The sequence below is a fragment of the Thermobia domestica genome, chromosome 16, assembly GCF_964235325.1.
Source record: "Thermobia domestica chromosome 16, izTheDome1.hap1.1, whole genome shotgun sequence".
Classification (NCBI taxonomy): Eukaryota; Metazoa; Arthropoda; class Insecta; order Zygentoma; family Lepismatidae; genus Thermobia; species Thermobia domestica.
This window is the reverse complement of record NC_137469.1, coordinates 77,416,519-77,434,509: the sequence shown is the minus strand read 5'-3', so window position 1 is coordinate 77,434,509 and position 17,991 is coordinate 77,416,519. Positions and strand designations below refer to the sequence as shown.

At 35.4% G+C, this 17,991-nt stretch overlaps 1 protein-coding gene across 1 annotated transcript in view; it reads right to left on the bottom strand.

Moving 5' to 3' along the window:
• The window catches only part of GCS2beta (glucosidase 2 subunit beta), a 51,904-nt gene that overhangs the window by 19,125 nt on the left and 14,788 nt on the right, over positions 1 to 17,991 (bottom strand). Inside the window, exons 3-6 of the mRNA XM_081742638.1 lie at positions 13,797 to 13,972; positions 10,700 to 10,923; positions 3,842 to 3,920; positions 1,161 to 1,286 (exon numbers count right to left, since the gene is read on the bottom strand). Coding sequence (XP_081598764.1) covers positions 1,161 to 1,286; positions 3,842 to 3,920; positions 10,700 to 10,923; positions 13,797 to 13,972 — 605 coding nt within the window. The remainder of the gene's footprint in view (positions 1 to 1,160; positions 1,287 to 3,841; positions 3,921 to 10,699; positions 10,924 to 13,796; positions 13,973 to 17,991) is intronic.

Below are 17,991 nucleotides of genomic sequence, written 5' to 3'. Positions count from 1 at the left end.
AGAATCCCCTCCTTCCATTGCGGAACACCTTGCACACGTTCCCACTCATCTTGATTTTGGCATTTCTGAAAGCTAAAAGTATCACATTCTGTAAAATTCACCACAATGCTTGTTCTGGTGTCACTGGTATTTGCGATAAGGCGCTCTAAAGTTCATTTTACCGATATTTCAGTGGCCTATAACTCGGAAAGGATGCACTCTGCAGTATTTCCATACAAAGACTTTCTGACTTGCTTTCATGCATAGATTCATTCACCCTTCACGTACTGTAAAAGGTATTTTGCAACACATATCCATATATATAAAAATGAAAGTCACTATGTTTGTGACTTAATAACTCTTCAACCATCAGAACGATCTCGATCAAAGTTTCAACATAGATGAGGTTCGGGCCTGGAAGTGATGTTATCATTTCACTTTGACGATACAACGTAGGGGAGGGGAAGATATATAAATAAAACATAATAACCCTTGAATCACGAGATCGATATCTATCAAATTTGCCACATAAATGAGGTTCGGATCTGGAATGGTTTTTATTTTTGCATTTTGACGGTGCATCTTAGGAGAGGGAGAGATATATAAAAATGATCGAAAATAACCGATATTAGTGTAGAATCCATAGTTTTCGGGGTCGCTGAAACAAACAGTGACACTTCTGATGCCGTTTAAATCCAAGTTCAGCCCCATTAGTACTTTATGTCCAAAATGAAACGTATTCTCCCTGTGCGAAGAACGGGCATTCTGCTAGTATATACATATATATGTAGTTATTTAAGGACTTCGTTATACAGGCAATCGACTGCAGGTATCGACATCTGTTAGCATGACGCACAGACTGTGATGTTTGCCTTTTATTATTAGTATTCTCGACTGACTATTAGGTCACTTAAATAAACTTACTTGATAAGATGTTATGTAACAGTACTACGAAGAAAACGTACAAATTTAACTTCTCTAAAATTCAATCATCTTGATGAAGTAGATGATATCGGTGTGGCGCAGATGATACGATAAAAGTACTCGTATAGACGAATGAAGTTATACACAATTTTAAGCATCTGACAAACTATAATCCCAAAACGGGATCGGTGTTCAAATTTACAAAGATTGTTCACACACTAGAGAAAATAAAAACAGATTACTAAAACATTACTTACTTCAGAAGGAATGTCCTCAGGAGGTGCAAAAGCTCTGTCTTTTACCATATAGAAAGATTTTAGTAACGGCCATCCTACTCGAAGGAAATCTTCCCAACCCATTTCTTCTGTCACTCCCATATACGACTACAAAAAGAAATAATACAATAAGCATTAACATTCAATACAAATTTGCCTATTTTTAGGGTACATCATTATTGATAGAGCACTAACCTCTAATCCAAAAAGTATTTCATTCGATTACAAGCGATGTGAATTTGACAACAGCGTATCCGTGGGTTTTCCCATTTCCTCCCACATTCTGATTCTATCTTTCACAAGCATTCATTTTCGTTAACCATACGTCTCGTTCAGCCTGAGGGATATAATCATGACACAATAACTTAATTTTTTTTGTATAGTTTACAGTTTATTTTCAGCAGCAACGCTCTATAAGACAAGATTCTGCATCAGATCTACATTACATATGGCCATCAAGAATTGAACTTCGACAAATGCATGTTAATCACTTGTCTTCTGGTAAGTATCTCAATACACATATTGTGCTGACAGGTGAGATTTTGGAACATGAGCAAATTAAAACAACAGAATAAAAGTGAATTATAGAAAAGACACAATAACAGCTTAGAAAAGCCAATTGAGAGTTAAAAACAAGACTGAAATATGTACAATGTACTGCATTCGATGAGAAGTAATGAAATAAAAGTTTAGAGCACATAAAACAGCAACAGATCTTTCTTGGATTATATTACTACAGCGCATACGTTAATATACATAATACATTTTTGTGCATTCCTACGAGAACTTCACAGCTTACTAAACAATCCCGTAAGACCTACTAATATTGCGATCCATACGTTGAGAATCATTGGTTTAACACATTTGTATAATGTAACAAGAATGATACAAATACAATTTAATAGTGTCAATATTTGTTCTTTATGTAGTTTGTCTCGCTTCTATCCAACTAAGATATGAGGACATTACTCTCTATTCTAGCAGATACAAATACCTTTATTTATTTACTTATTTGAAGACTCGTTGTAGAAAACAATGTAAGTGCCACCTTGCAACTGTTTCACTTATTTTTTTTTTTTTTTAATACGTTTATGCCTTAGTTAGATTTTCATACATCGTTATATGCTAAGTTATATTTCTAAGCAATCATATGTTCTATTTTGTGACGCTTGGGCATAATTTACTATCTTTTGTCACTACTGTTACAGTAACTTTTGTTGTTGGCATTTACACGGTTTTCTACAGCGAGTCTTCTACGGCGAGCACACTATTTGAGAAACGGGAAAGAAAGAAGCAGCCTGGGATCAGTATGTTAGGTACCATGCAGGCGTTTTCCTGGTGTGAATGAGGAAAACCCAGAGGAAACAACACACAGGATTGCTGCCCTGTACAAGCTGTTACATCTTTTTAACAGTGTGTTCCCATCTGAAATCGCACCCAGGACCGTACAAAAAAGTTACTTGATGGATACTAGTAACAGAAAATGATTGTAAAAACGATATGATACGCGTATGTAGCACTAAATAAGGCGACGAAAGATGTCTGAAAATAAATAAACCTAAATTCTCAATGAAGTATGAAATTTGACTGCAGAAAGAGAGAGAGAGAGAGAGAGAGAGAGAGAGAGAGAGAGAGAGAGAGAGAGAGAGAGAGAGAGAGAGAGTGAGTGAGTGAGTGAGTGAGTGAGTGAGTGAGTGAGTGAGTGAGTGAGTGAGTGAGTGAGTGAGTGAGTGAGTGAGTGAGTGAGTGAGTGAGTGAGTGAGTGAGTGAGTGAGTGAGTGAGTGAGTGAGTGAGTGAGTGAGTGAGTGAGTGAGTGAGTGAGTGAGTGAGTGAGTGAGTGAGTGAGTGAGTGAGTGAGTGAGTGAGTGAGTGAGTGAGTGAGTGAGTGAGTGAGTGAGTGAGTGAGTGAGTGAGTGAGTGAGTGAGTGAGTGAGTGAGTGAGTGAGTGAGTGAGTGAGTGAGTGAGTGAGTGAGTGAGTGAGTGAGTGAGTGAGTGAGTGAGTGAGTGAGTGAGTGAGTGAGTGAGTGAGTGAGTGAGTGAGTGAGTGAGTGAGTGAGTGAGTGAGTGAGTGAGTGAGTGAGTGAGTGAGTGAGTGAGTGAGTGAGTGAGTGAGTGAGTGAGTGAGTGAGTGAGTGAGTGAGTGAGTGAGTGAGTGAGTGAGTGAGTGAGTGAGTGAGTGAGTGAGTGAGTGAGTGAGTGAGTGAGTGAGTGAGTGAGTGAGTGAGTGAGTGAGTGAGTGAGTGAGTGAGTGAGTGAGTGAGTGAGTGAGTGAGTGAGTGAGTGAGTGAGTGAGTGAGTGAGTGAGTGAGTGAGTGAGTGAGTGAGTGAGTGAGTGAGTGAGTGAGTGAGTGAGTGAGTGAGTGAGTGAGAGAGAGAGAGAGAGAGTGAGTGAGTGAGTGAGTGAGTGAGTGAGTGAGTGAGAGAGAGAGAGAGAGAGAGTGAGTGAGTGAGTGAGTGAGTGAGTGAGTGAGAGAGAGAGAGAGAGAGTGTGTGTGTGTGTGTGTTTGTATATATATATATATATATATATATATATATATATATATATATATATATATATATATATGACACTGGATTCTATAGAGAAGAAAAGACTTCACTGAGTGCAACAAAAATAAACTAGTAATATTAAATTACTACCAGACATCAATATACACTCACCCTGACTTCACTTTCCGCCACTTGTCCATCCTTATTTACGTCCAATAGATCCACTGCCTGAAGTTCCTGCAACTGAAGCCTGCAGTAAAATAAAAATTAACCCTTTTAACATGTGGTTTTATAAAGGGAAATTTTAGACTTTCAGTTGTGTAGCTACAATTACAGCACAATTTATACGTGCGAAACAGTTCGTACATAATTTTCTTCGGAATGAAATGAAATATTTCAGTTTAACGTTCTTTAGGCCTTTTAGGGTAAGGGAGACGGATGATTAAAACAACTCAATGATGATGATGAATTGATGGAATGAGAATGTGGGAGGAAACGGGAGTACCCCGAGAAAATCCAGACACGATGTTGTTCACCATAAGCTTACTAGCCTGGGAATCGAACCAAGGACACCACGCACTAGAGGTTAGTGTTGTACAACTCAGCTACCGTGACTCCCCTCCTCAGAATGAAACTAACATGGTGTCATAGCATATATGCCTGACGTATGTGAAGAGGAAAATGTGCCTGACGTACCTTAAAAAATACTAAAATATTATGAGGTATAGGTAACGTGCGCGTCAAACTTCATTGCGACATCTTCAATAGGTGTGAGGGGAAATAAATTTCCCTGTCCTCTTTGTCAATATTTCAAAGAATGGGAAAAGGAACGTTCGAAGAGATCGAACCCAAAAGCAGCACTTACTGTTATGGTATTACCAAGCAACGGATTCAAAATAACCCACACAATTACCTGTCGTTTATATAAATAACGCAAAGAACACCAGTTTCTAAAACCATTCATTTGTCACCACAAAGCAACTCTCGTTTGAAACAGAACCAAGTGCGGAACAAGATCCAGGGTAAGAAGTGGGAAAGCTATAAGGTTTATTTTCCAATGTTTGTGCATTAATTGTACATTTCAAATAATGATAATAATGAAGGATTCTTCCTTTTGTTGCCAAGCGAAAGAACAAAATAAATACATCCTCTTACGAAACACGTTGTGTTGAAAGTTAAACTTCAAGGACATTATCCCCTTGTTTTCCTCTCTTTCAAGCAATGCACTTCTTCCTGTTGTTAACTGATATCTTCAGGAAATGGAATTAAAAAAGTCACTTTCAAGCAAGCATATATATCCTAGAGCATTTTAATAGATGGTACATGTGCATGTATCAGAATATGGTACATATTTGTTAAAAGGGCTAATATTGAAACTAAACTGTCCTTACGAATACAATCGATGTTCTATCCACCCTTGTCGAAAAATTATATTAATGAAAAATAATGAAATCCTAATGATATTAATGTTGAATAATTTACAACACGAAAGTAACATCTTTCTTATCTACGTAAACACAAAACAGCTAATTGGCTAATAAAATAGTGGACCTAGCGCACGTGAGTTTGTGGACAACAATCAGTTTCTTAAGAGTTCTATTTTCACTCAATTTCTTTATTCCACAAACCCTTCTAGCCATTCACTTGGATTTAACATACATTTTCTTAACCTACAAAGCACAACTGCTATACGTTAAACCATTTTTTTTTTTTCTTAGAAGGAATAATTTTCTATACACATCTCAAAACAATATTCAAATTAATAATTAAAAGTGAAGAGGTACTCATTTTTGCTCTTCAAATGATTATACATTGTTTAAAAAAATACAGGTAAGGAATGGTATTAAGTAAGCTTGATAATGCTGACAGCTGTCAGCGAAAATTAGGCGTTTAACGTAATTCTTTTAACCAGTGTGTTATAAAAGAAGGAATATACAATAAACAATGTATAATATCCGTAAGAGCAAATCTGAGTACTTTTTGAGTTTATTACAAGACTCTCCTTCAAGCGGTTTACATTGAGACGTATTCAAATCAGCTTGACTGACTGAAGTCCTTTTCCAACACAAAGGCTATATGATACAGGATCTACTGCTAAAAAGTGAGCAGAGAATGCACACACTTAATTACGAAGGACATATAATTGGCCCTGCGGTCCAAAATGATACGCAAAAGGACATCTATAGAGCGAAAGCAAGCAGTCTTGATGGCGATTGTAAAAAGAAACTGACGATCTCGATCTTTATATATAATTTTAATATAACTTTTATTACGTTTCAATGTTTGATTGAATCCTTTACTAAAGAACAAATCGTCACGAACAATGAATGAGTTCTATATTTAGTTTTATTTCTTTCATTTTCACTACGTGAGTTTTAATCGTGAGTGTTCGGTTCAGTCTTTTTATAATTTGTTTTTATTTGGTTCTGTTTTGACTTCCACGTGAACATTTCACTTAATTTTTGCATTTCTACTGGTTGTTACTATAACAGAAGTATTCTGTGAGATCACACAAACTTAATAATAATAATAATAATAATAATAATAATAATAATAATAATAATAATAATAATAATAATAATAATAATAATAATAATAATAATAATCTAAGCTTTTGCAACCACGTAAATAGTTTATTACTTGCTCCAGGAAAGTCAGATGTTTATCCCCAACTTTTTTCTTTAATTCTGATTTTCAGTATTTGCTATATTCGAGATTTACAGTATTTTCAAAAACAGCACGGAATTCACTGAATGTCTCATTGAATATTTTTCCAAAAACTTTACAATGATGACATCTACTAAGTGCTCCAGTCGCAACGACTACACCCTTGTTAGGTTACTCAAATTGTAAAGTTTTAAATAAGTCTCACTAGCCGTTAATTTAAAACACAATGATTGTTTCCAGATATTGGGTTTAGAAAAGTTGGAAGTATGGAAAACAGTGCAAATGAACCTATTTCCTGAATGTTTTCAGGATGCTTGTCAAGTGTAATTTTATTTCTGCGGCAATTTTGTCGTCTGATTATACAATATCATCAGGTTAGAATTGTTCTATGAATTAGCATTATTTCCCAAATGCTAATTATTGATCAATAAATTCAGTAGTGATCCAAAACCTACTGCCGGATCATTTATTATAAACAACACAAAACGTAACTTTTAAAGATAAATATTTTTAGATGATCTATAGATACTCAGAATGATTCTTACACAATCCGTGTTGTTGGCATGATCTTTTAATTTTAAACAAATACTTTACAACTTTTAGGTAATTTCTACTTCTTCCAACGCAATTTTTCAATCCATTATATATATACAGAAGTTCAGAAAAACTGCACTTATTGTTACGCTTTTAGTCATAATAATAGAACATTTTCTCACATTAAAAACTACGAGGGAGGTTTAATAATTATTGTCCCAGGCATATTTAAAATACTTAAGCTGGGATGGCTGATGGGGGATATTGTAGCCTAATGTCTTAGATGCCTATATGCTAAATTTCAGAACCATAGCTGCTATATTAATATTCTTTTTTCTCGTTTCAGGTGTGAGAGGTGGCACCTAGCTTGATAAATGGAGAAAACCGAACAACGAGTTGTCATCAAGTATCTCCAGAAAAAGGGGTTAAGCCCAAAGGAGATTCATGAGGACATGATCAGTGTGTTGGGTAATGGGGCTCCTTCCTACCAGGTGGTAAAGAACTGGTGCCGCGACTTCCGTTAGCAGACATCATGCACATCTCTGTAGGCTCAGTGGAAATCATTGTGGATGAACACTTGGGATTCAGAAATGTGTCAGCGCGATGGGTACCCAAAATGTTATCACGTGAAAATCAGAAAGACACAGTTCGATGTTTAAGGGCTGGTTTGGAGGTTATGGGGGCAGACCTAAAACAGTTCTGTGATAGATTTGTGACAGTGGATGAGACGTGGCTTCACCACTATAATCCCGAGTCCAAACGACAGAGCATGGAGTGGCGACACAGCAGTTTGCCTCCCCCACGCAAGTTCAAGGTGCAAGCATCAGCACGCAAGGTTATGGTCACAATTTTTTGGGATGCGAAGGGTGTGCTTCTTATTCACTACCTGGAGGTTGGACACACTATCACGGGGGCCTATTATGCAGCCCTAATCCCTAAGTTACGCGAAGCAATCAAGGAAAAACGGCGCGGGATGTTGCAGCGAACAGTGCTGTTCCACTAAGATAATGCTCTGGCCCACAAAAGCCATCTTATTGGTGACGCAATCCATGCTGCTGGTTTTGATATGTTGGAACATCCTCCCTACTCACCTGACCTCGCCTCTAGTGACTTTCATTTGTTCCCAAAGTTGAAGGAGCACCTCAAGGAGAAGAAGTTTCACTCAAATGCAGCTGTTGAAGCTGTTGAGGAATGGCTCAGCGAGAGACTTTCTTTGAAGCTGGCATAGTGGTTTTACAGCATAGGTGGAAGAAGTGCATTACTATGAAAGGATACTTTTTGGAAAAAACAATACTCCTTATCGGTCAGGGACAATAATTATTGAACCACCCTCGTACATGTGTATTTTTTAATGTTTGAGGTCAGAAAATCTAATAGCTGTAATGTAGTTGAAATGTACTACATGCAAGGACAAAATAGAAATCATACATAGGAGCTTTTTCATTTTATTTCTTACCTTCCCCGCCTTAAGGCGACGGTTTGCTGCATGTGCGTAATTCACACATTCTCTGAATCTTTGTTTTATTTTAATTATCTTGTGTCTTAGTACTTAGGTTCTAAGCAATTATTTTTGAAAGAATCTCTCTGAAATCTGCATTATATATATCGTCCCAGTAGTGAAGTCTTAGCTTGCGGAATGGACTTGGTAACCAGGAAGTTAACGAACATATTTTTATAGTTAAAAGTCAAGTTTCAATTCACGTGTATTACGATGGTCAGCTACACGTTTCGTGTTATGGGTGTAATTAATTAAGTACAAATTACACTTGTTTTATCTATTCGCGAGCCATATTTGGCTGTCACTATGTTGAAGGCAGACTCAAGTTTGCCAATTACATATATATATATATATATATATATATATAAAGAAAGAAAGAAAGCTGAATGTATTTTATTTACAAAATCTATTTATCTTTTAAAACAGAGTTCTGACAGCCTATACTACAATCACAATATGCGAGTGAACATAACAATTTATCACAAAAACGATAACATAGTGTTTTAAAAACAACGCGCTTTCCATTGCTGTTGTCTGCAAACCTAAAAAAATAACTTTCGAGTACAAATAAAATGAAAAAGAAAGACATTACTATTACGTAGTTTAAATCTTAGGTGTTCAGCCAATAAGTCTCGTAGAAAGGAAACCAATGTTAAAATAAAAAGGGAAGTGGTCTATGTGTGCTCTTCAATGTTTGGTCTATAATAAAAAAAAAAAGAACAAAATACTTCTATTGTATACAGAGGTGAATTTCTTTATATTTAACCGAAATCGATGTGCAAACTGTACCGTGCATGCTCACCCCATCGTCGTGAGATTGCTACGAGACAAGCAACAGTATCTTGTTGTTAGTCACGTAATAAAGCAGTGTAGCAGAGCGTAACTTGATGCAGCCAAAACTAAACAGATTCTGAGAAGGGTTCATTGTGGTCTTTTTCTGATGCTAAGTTCATGGCGTCGCGCATCGTAAAAATATGTTCAGTGCGTATAATTTTCGTGTAAGTTGTGCTACTATGAATCGTATTATAAGGAAATATACGGCAGAATCTTGGGCCCAGTACACTGACGTGAGAAGCTAGAGACTGTCCTCTCCCGCATAGAGGACCCTGCCGCTATTGCGTGTGATTCAGCGCATGACCACCTCTGAAAATCCTCCCAACAATGTGTGCGATGAAAAGTATATTCATTTTTATTTACGAAGTTATATCAAATTTACTGTCTATATGATTACGAAGTTTACCCAGGTTTCTAGAATGTATTTGGGTAATCGTGTTTGTTTATATGAAAAAACTAATAAAAGTTTACTTTTTCTCCCACTTTTGAACAGAAAGCAGAAAAAACACTGAAAAATAGATCGATTTACATTAAAATACCAAATCAAAGTGCTAGTAAGAAGGAAGACATGCGCTAGCAAACGCATATAATTCCAACGTTTTAGAGCAGAAAGTTTCACATGAACTATTTATTGAACATAAATTTTTTTGGAATACAGCTATTATTACGTAATTTTCATATCCGAGTCCTTATCTTGATTAAGTTGCCTATTACAGTATATCTGCTAATTCTCTTTAGCATTTTAACAAATACTTGATCGTGAACTTTTATCTTGTTTTGTTCTTCCAAACGCAAATCTTGCGAATGTACCGGCAAGCTGGCAAGATTGCTCTAGTTCCTACTTGAAACACACGTCGATGGCATTGCGGTTGCAATACACATCAATCAAGAAACCATATGTGTCACTCTGAATACACATATTATAGACGAAATCGGCTATACCCGTTGCGGGGGAGACCCCTATAAGGCTCCTGTACGCGTTAAAAAAAAAAAAAAAAAAAAAAAAAAAAAAAAAAAAAAAAAAAAAAAGCAATCACAAAATATTGTTCGCTTTGCAAAAATTGCCGAGTGGCTGGTGTGTAAACCGATCAACCTACATGTCGGGCTCTCTCTCATTCTCTCTCTCTCACGTTTAAATATCTTGACAATCTTTGTGTGCTGAACCTTACTATATCTACTTAAATATTAAGCAACAATAAAATATTTTACAATATATGCCGGGTGATTTCTTTGCAAGGTTCAGTGTGCAAACACTCCAAAGTATTTTTCCGTGGTAATATCTTACGTGTTTGTATAGCAGTTAATGCTTCATTGGTGCCTCAATCGCTCAATGGAAATTTTAGTGGTACATGTATGTGTACTAGTCGTAAGCAACGCAAAAATTCACGGTTACAAGAAAATCTGTTATATACTTGGTGCCTGTTGCAAAGATTTTCTATCTAAGGAACACACATACAAAAGAACTATTATAAAACAGATAGAATACCGGTACTTACTTCCCATCTTCGTTTGTATCGAGTCTCTGGAATGTTTCTTTGGCTTCTCTCTCCCTCTCCTCTTGTTCTTTTTCTTGTGCCTCTTGTTTGGCTTCGTCAATCTCTTTTTGGTATTTCTTCAAAGCTTCAGATTCCAAAGCCTCCGCATTTGATTTAAGCGTTGCCTTTTCTTCCCTCACGAGATGTGCTTCGTTAAGCTCCTTCTCCAGTTGAGCAAGTTTTTCCTAATGAAAATAAAAGTGTAATTATATAATTATATTTTTAAATACTGATCAAAGGTAAATATCTAACATTTAACAACAAAGTTAACTAAAAGATAAGGTGGGGCACGGTGTACAAGTGGTAAGGGTCCCTCGTTCGATTTAAGACCATGTTTCAGGGTTCTCAGGTTTACTTCCACATTTTCATACCACCAATCTTTCATTAATCACTCGTCTCTGTTAGCCTAAACGTCATAATCATGGGACTTTATACTAGAATTTTCATTTTTAATTATAAAATTTAGTACTATAGTGCCACTACTAATAGAATTAACTGACCATTAACTTAAGGATCACGGTCGATCAGAAATTAGAGTTTTGCTATCTGTTAATTCACCTCTCAGTTCTCCAATTACCTTGCGATGCTGGATAAAGAAAGGGAGTGCTCAGCTCACCAATTCCAAACTAAGACCTCAAACAATTATTCTGATACAATGGATAATTATTACTTTATTTTTATTCTTTCATTTTAGAAATTAATTGGCGTATGAGAGTGAATATCTGTGCAAAGAATTTATAACTACTAGTTCTTGTATACTCAGGAGTCTTACTCTTAGTTCTCAATCCCTAATCTCATTCTTTCATTCGAAATTCCTAATTTCAAATTGTCATATGCCTCTTCAAATCTTGGTAAAGGAACTGGTTATCCTGTCCTTGCTTTACTGGTTTTATGCTCACTTAACTATACCACTAAATGTACTAGGATCTACCTTTAGGTAGAAAACGGTGTTAAAAGCAGATTAGTAAAATTTTTATTGTCTACTTGGAACTGGATTTTATATTTACTCGACCTCCATCAACGAACATTCGTACGTGCTGAAGAATAAGTTTTTATTTATTCAATAATGTTAAAAATTACTGCAACTATCTAATTTCGACATTTGCATTCCGTACTGGTAGGTTTGGTACAAAACAAACAGAAAAATCTGCCTGACGAAGACTCAAATCGCTACAAGATGTTTGATGGGCGGATGGTTGTCTCCACTCCACCGATCAAATTTTTCTTCTGTATTGTTCCAATGATGTACTTTCCCAAAACGCTACAAATTTAATATCTACCAACTCTTGGCTTAAAAAAATTAAATTGTAATATTAAAACAAAATGTAACTAGGACAGATATCTATACAGTTTAATAAAATGATGTTTCGTACATGCTATAAAATCTAAGAAACGGGAAGGTAACCAGAAAATTTGTTAGGACTGAGATGGTTCCGTTAGGAAAGAAAAGAAAAGTGCAAACAATTAAATTATCATTATGTGCAGTGAATATTGAACAAGAGATCATATCTAAAAACAAATGATAAAACTGAAGGGCAATTTTGCGTTTAGGACGGAAAAGAGCATAAATTCGATTGATTATGTAAGTTAATCGGTGAAAGGTTTATGGAAAGAGGAAAGGAAATACTGTATATATATATATATAATCATGTATATCCTCTGTTTAAATTAGAGCTGCTGACCCAGTAAACAGGGTTATTTAAATGTGGACTGAAAATGCGATGGAATTGGATGATCGCAGACTATATGAATCAACTGGTCAAGTTAAAACAGAAGAATGACAAAGGAAAGTAGAAGTGGAAGAGGAGTTTGGAAAGGGTGTTGCCTCTCACCATATTTCAAGATATGTCTTGTAACGGATCGATTTTCTTTGTTGCAGTTTTAATGTACTGATGATTTTATGCGAACTGCCGACCTCCAGGCTACTTCTCACTTCTCTCTCTTGCAGTTATATTCCCACATTATATGTTCCGTATTAGCTATGATCTTCGTGGTTTATATATATATATATATATATTAGGTATTCTTGGTATCCATGCTTGTTCTATTTTACTGAGTTTCATGTGTAACTATCAAGATGGTCACTACGTTATTTAATCTATGATATTCATTTCGGAATTATATGTCTAGATCCTTTCTTTTTCAGATATTAGTTGTTAAAAATTGGGTAAAATTGATTCGAAAAATATTCTGATAAGCTGTAAATGTCAGAGCTATATAGGTCGAATGAATATTTAATAGGGTATTTTTAGCACGAATTGTCAAGAAAATTGAGCTAAACGAGGGTTTTTTTAATTATTATTATTAATCAGTATGTTCGAATTCAACATTATAAAGTTCTAAGAGAGAAATCTTTAGATGATATAGATTGTTATGTGATATTTTATCGCCAAAGTTTTATGTAAGATTTAAGTATCTGATTTTTAAAAATCATTTAAATCTTACTTGGTACGTCTATTTAGAGAATGAGCCAATCATATGATATCCAATGAAATAAATGCAATATTTTATTGAGATTCTTCTCTTAACGAATAACTTAAACACAATGAAGAATATAAAAAATGTAAATAATGAGCCAGGTAATATCTACAAAACAATATATGAACTAATAATTGTTTTCAAGACTCTCCATACAGTGTATAAATTTGGGTGCTCAACAATTATTACGGCATAAATTGCACACCGAAATTTCCTGCCTATAAGAAAAGGTTTGGAAACGGTTAGTTGTTTATTTAATAACATTTGTAAATATTACCTGGTTCACTTTCCCTATTTTTCAATATCTTTTAGTTATTTACTAAATTTCAGAAAAGTGGGGATGAGCTTAGCACGAGCTTCCTCAGTGAAATCTTCAATTTCCTTTACAACCTTGTAATTTTAAAGGGGTTAAATGTATGTTCTGTTCTTTAACATATTATAACGTATTAAGACAAAATATTAGTTTCAATGAAAAATCTATTAAGTATCTTGTTTTAAGATAAATTCACTCTGCTACAACAATGAAGATGGCACTATTTAGCAATCCTATGGATAAAATGTAACTTACTACATTACATACCTCTCTTTCTCTTTTTATTTCTTTCCCCTTCCGGCTTAACTCTTGTTTAGTTTCGAAGCCTCTTCTTTCAATTTCAGCCTTCCTTTGGGCTTCTACGCGTGCTGCCTTTCCGAGTTCATAACAATTATTAATACATTCTGCTGTGCTATTATATTCATCTGATGCGTCACAGCAATCTGCATAATAAAGAGTTTATATTCAAGTGTTAGTAACAGCAGATCAAAAATTATTGATCCTAAATTCCTGATTCAAGAAAATTCTTTATCAACGAAAACTAAGGAAAAAATACTTCACAATTGACACGTACACAGTAACCGATAACTGAAGAATATACGCAGACTAAGAACTTAAACTGAAGAACAAACAGATCATGTATTATCAGATTCAAAAACCAAACAGTTATTGAAGTATCTTTTAGGGTCCAAATGCAGGGTTGAAAAAAAAAAATATTAAAAAAAAGAACGTTTTTTATGTTTAAAACAATAATCTAAATAGGCATACATATTACATTTTTACACTCTTAGGTATTGCTTGCCATCTATATTCAACCGCTAGATCAAATTTCAGGAACTTCCCTAATCTCGGTCCGCCCAAATGTTCAATTCAGGAGAAAGAAATCGGGATTTTCCCGATCTCCGTTCACGGAATATGTAGTCTAGTTTGTGTTACTTTCTACTGGTCGTCTGCATTCTTAATCGTTAAACGCCCATTGACGCAACTGCCTGTGTCAGGGCTTTAAACCTCAACGGCTCAGTCTTAAACCTCAAATTAAGGCTGGAAGATGGTTTTGGTACCAATTTATTCCTGAAAGATACAGCTTTGCTGGTGTGCATTTTATGTATATGAGAGGAGGGTAAATACCGTGTTTTTTTTTTTTTTTCAACAGTCTTTTGGGGGGACATTCCCCCTCTTGGGGGATAGATTCATAAAAATTGTTACGTGAAGCAATGAAGTAGGCCACTACATGGTAATATCGTGTATTTGTACTTCTTGCTTATATGGGCTAGCAGGGAGGGGGCAAAGTTAGCCAATTTTTGGAGTTTGTTTTTTTGACGTAAATTACATTTATTTTTACAACAAACATCAATAGCTCAGCCTTTAATTAAGCTAGAAAGATGATTTGGTACCAAAGTATTTTTGAGGGATGAAGCTTTCCATCAGTTGCATTTTATGTATATAGGGGGTACGTATATACGGCCAAGAAAGGAAGGATGAAGTTCGTTTTTTAATTTTTCATCAATTCTTTTTCATCAGGTTTTGGCGGGTATTCCTCCCCTTTGTGGTACATACATAAAAATTGGTATGAAGTGGTCTAGAAGCATAATTCTTGTTCGTATACATGATGTGTGCAGCAAAAATGATTTGCATATGGACGTGGTACTATAGTGGAGGAGGAAAGAGAGAATGTGTAATTCAATGAATGTTTTCTGCTCTTAATTTTTTTTTTTTTTTTTTTTAATATTTCCTACATAAAACGAATTCATTACGCAATGACTACCATTTCTTATATTATTGTCACAAGTATGTGGCCTACACATTCACCATTTTGTCAGCGTAGGGTGACTGCAAGGGTTGCCAGGGCCCCGCAAAGTAAATATTTTCATATTTTTAATGATTTTTATGTCTGTTCTTTTTCTACGAGTACGGCGGGAATTTCACGAATGTTACCACATTGGAATTTGTGGTCTATAAGCTTTCCAATGGTGTATAACTCATGACTCTGTGATAATTAGGGGGGGGGGGGCACCAGAGCCCCGAACGTGAGAGTCTACCATTTTGTTAAAATCCCTGGCGGGAGTCTAGAGTTAACTGTGTAGTTATGCTGTAGACATTAATCATTATTAGCTACCCATGTTGCAGATAGAGATGTATCTTGAAAACTGTTTAGTTAAAATATATCATTTGCTCCTTGTAGGCTACTCACTGCTCTTTTCTGAGTTGTATTGTATTTGTCAGAGCATTTCTTCTAGCTTATGATGTGAGAACTCTTCATTATTATGGAAATGATAGTGATCACAAAATACCCAAGTTTTGAATTTGTGAATTTCGATCTCAGAATAGTGTATGGTGTGTTAAACCTCCGTTATTCTTGTAAATTAAGAAATGTTGAAATACTTCACTTGAATTTCTGTTGGTTTAGTTATACGCACATTGATGTGCAGAATTTCGTTCAGTAATTGCTGTTATAATAAGAATATAACTCTGCTTGTAATTTACTCCATACATAAATCCTGCGGAGGATGGGTTGTTTGTTAGAAAATTAAATTAACTTACTCAATCTGATATTTTAGTTGTTTTAAACATGTTCAACTACCATCGAAAAAAAAAAAAAAAACACGTTTAAAACAATTTGTTTAAAACGTTTAAAACAAACTGAATAAAACAACAGCCCTCGTTTTAAACACTTGTTTTAAACATATCAACCCTGTCCAAATGTCTTGAAAACAGTGTACTATGAAAATGTGTAAAAAAACATCCATTACAGGGTATCTACTACAATTCAAAAATAAAATTTCGTGACTTTTTTTTTTTTTTTTTTACCAAATCATAAAATTTCCTAACATTTTTCAAGAGTGAATTTGGGCATGAATTAGGACGAATTTTCATCCATGCGATAGAGACGTACTTTGCTTCTGATTTGGTAGCGTCTAAAGCCGACCATAGAATTTTTGGTGGTAAATTTTGACGTTTTATAGAACAAAATTTTCCAATCTGCACTTACATTTTATTTGTACAATTAAAATATCGTGACTTTCGTGATCGACAGACACCCTGTACTATTAAAACATGAAGAGGGGACAACAGAATAGGAGTTAGTAATTCAAACACTCATTAAATAAACAAAAAATTAAAAAAAAAAAACTTCCTCGTTTGATGTACTACCTTGTAGTCCATTGATATTTCACACACGCCTTCTTACAGTTTTTCGATTGGATGCATTAAGAATGAAGTACCTCAAAACTTCTTAAATCCTACATCATCTAAGTAGCGTATATTTAAGTCTTTGCATGAAGAAACTGATACCTACATGCGTCTGACTCTAGGCCTCCTACATATTTTAATACCAAAACTTATTGTTTTTCCAATAGAAATTCCAGAAAATGTATTTACTTTTCATAATGAAGCGTAAATTTTATTTCAGGGCTCATTTCAGTCCAGCCATGAGAACTGATGGGTGTGCTCGAAAGAGCTGATAACCCGCAAGCAGGGTTGGCTGATTTACATCAAATTTATTTTGCATAAAGCGGATAAAATGTTATGCTTCTGTCTAGTCTGGAACCTCGTCGAATGTCTGAAACTCGCATCCTAACCTGTACAATGGTAGAATTTCAAGTTTAAACAAAGTATATCGTTTTATAGGTTACGGTTAATGGACCAAGAACTTCAACAATGTACTGATTTAATCATTTCATATTGTATAGGAGACATGAAGAGAAAGTTTCAACCAATTTAACATTCAATACTCACAATTTTTAGTCCAGAATTGTATGTATTGTAATAATACATATCACAGCCTTTTTACCGTAACTGGAACGTTTACATATATAACGGGCGTAATTGTTTGAAATGGATTTTGGTCTTTCTTCTAACTGTCTTCCTTTAGTCTAACTTCGAAATCTATCAATAATACATTTGGGCCTGGACTGGTGAATGAACTCATCGTAAACCATTTGTATGTGAAATTTTAACATCCCACGTTCATTCTTCACGTCTCGTGGCATGATTATTCTCCCAGATGATGATAATAATGGACGAAATGACGGAAACAAGAAAGTAAGTCAGAAAACTGAAGAACCCTGAGAAAATACACGTACATGCGTTTATCCCCCACAAAGTCCACTTGGTGCGAGTTGAGATCGAACTAGGGATCCCTTGTACCACAAGTAAGCTAAGCTCTCTACCACTGAGCCTCCCACCCCTGTCGCAAGCTGAACTCAAGATCGGCCAACAACGATCGCCGTCTGGAGATGTGCAGTTCACTGAATGTACGGAAAACGGGGAAGGTTTTCTGCATCGGCCTGTCGCTTCTGGTGAAAAATGGATCTACTATAACAATTGTAAGCAGTCAGAATAGTGAATCGTTATTAATGTCCTGAATGATTTTGTAAACCGTCCTTTCATCCGCAAGTATTCTTGCTAGTATGGTGGTCTACGGTGAAGCTTATTCATCAAGTCTATCTCTGTCGAGGCGAAA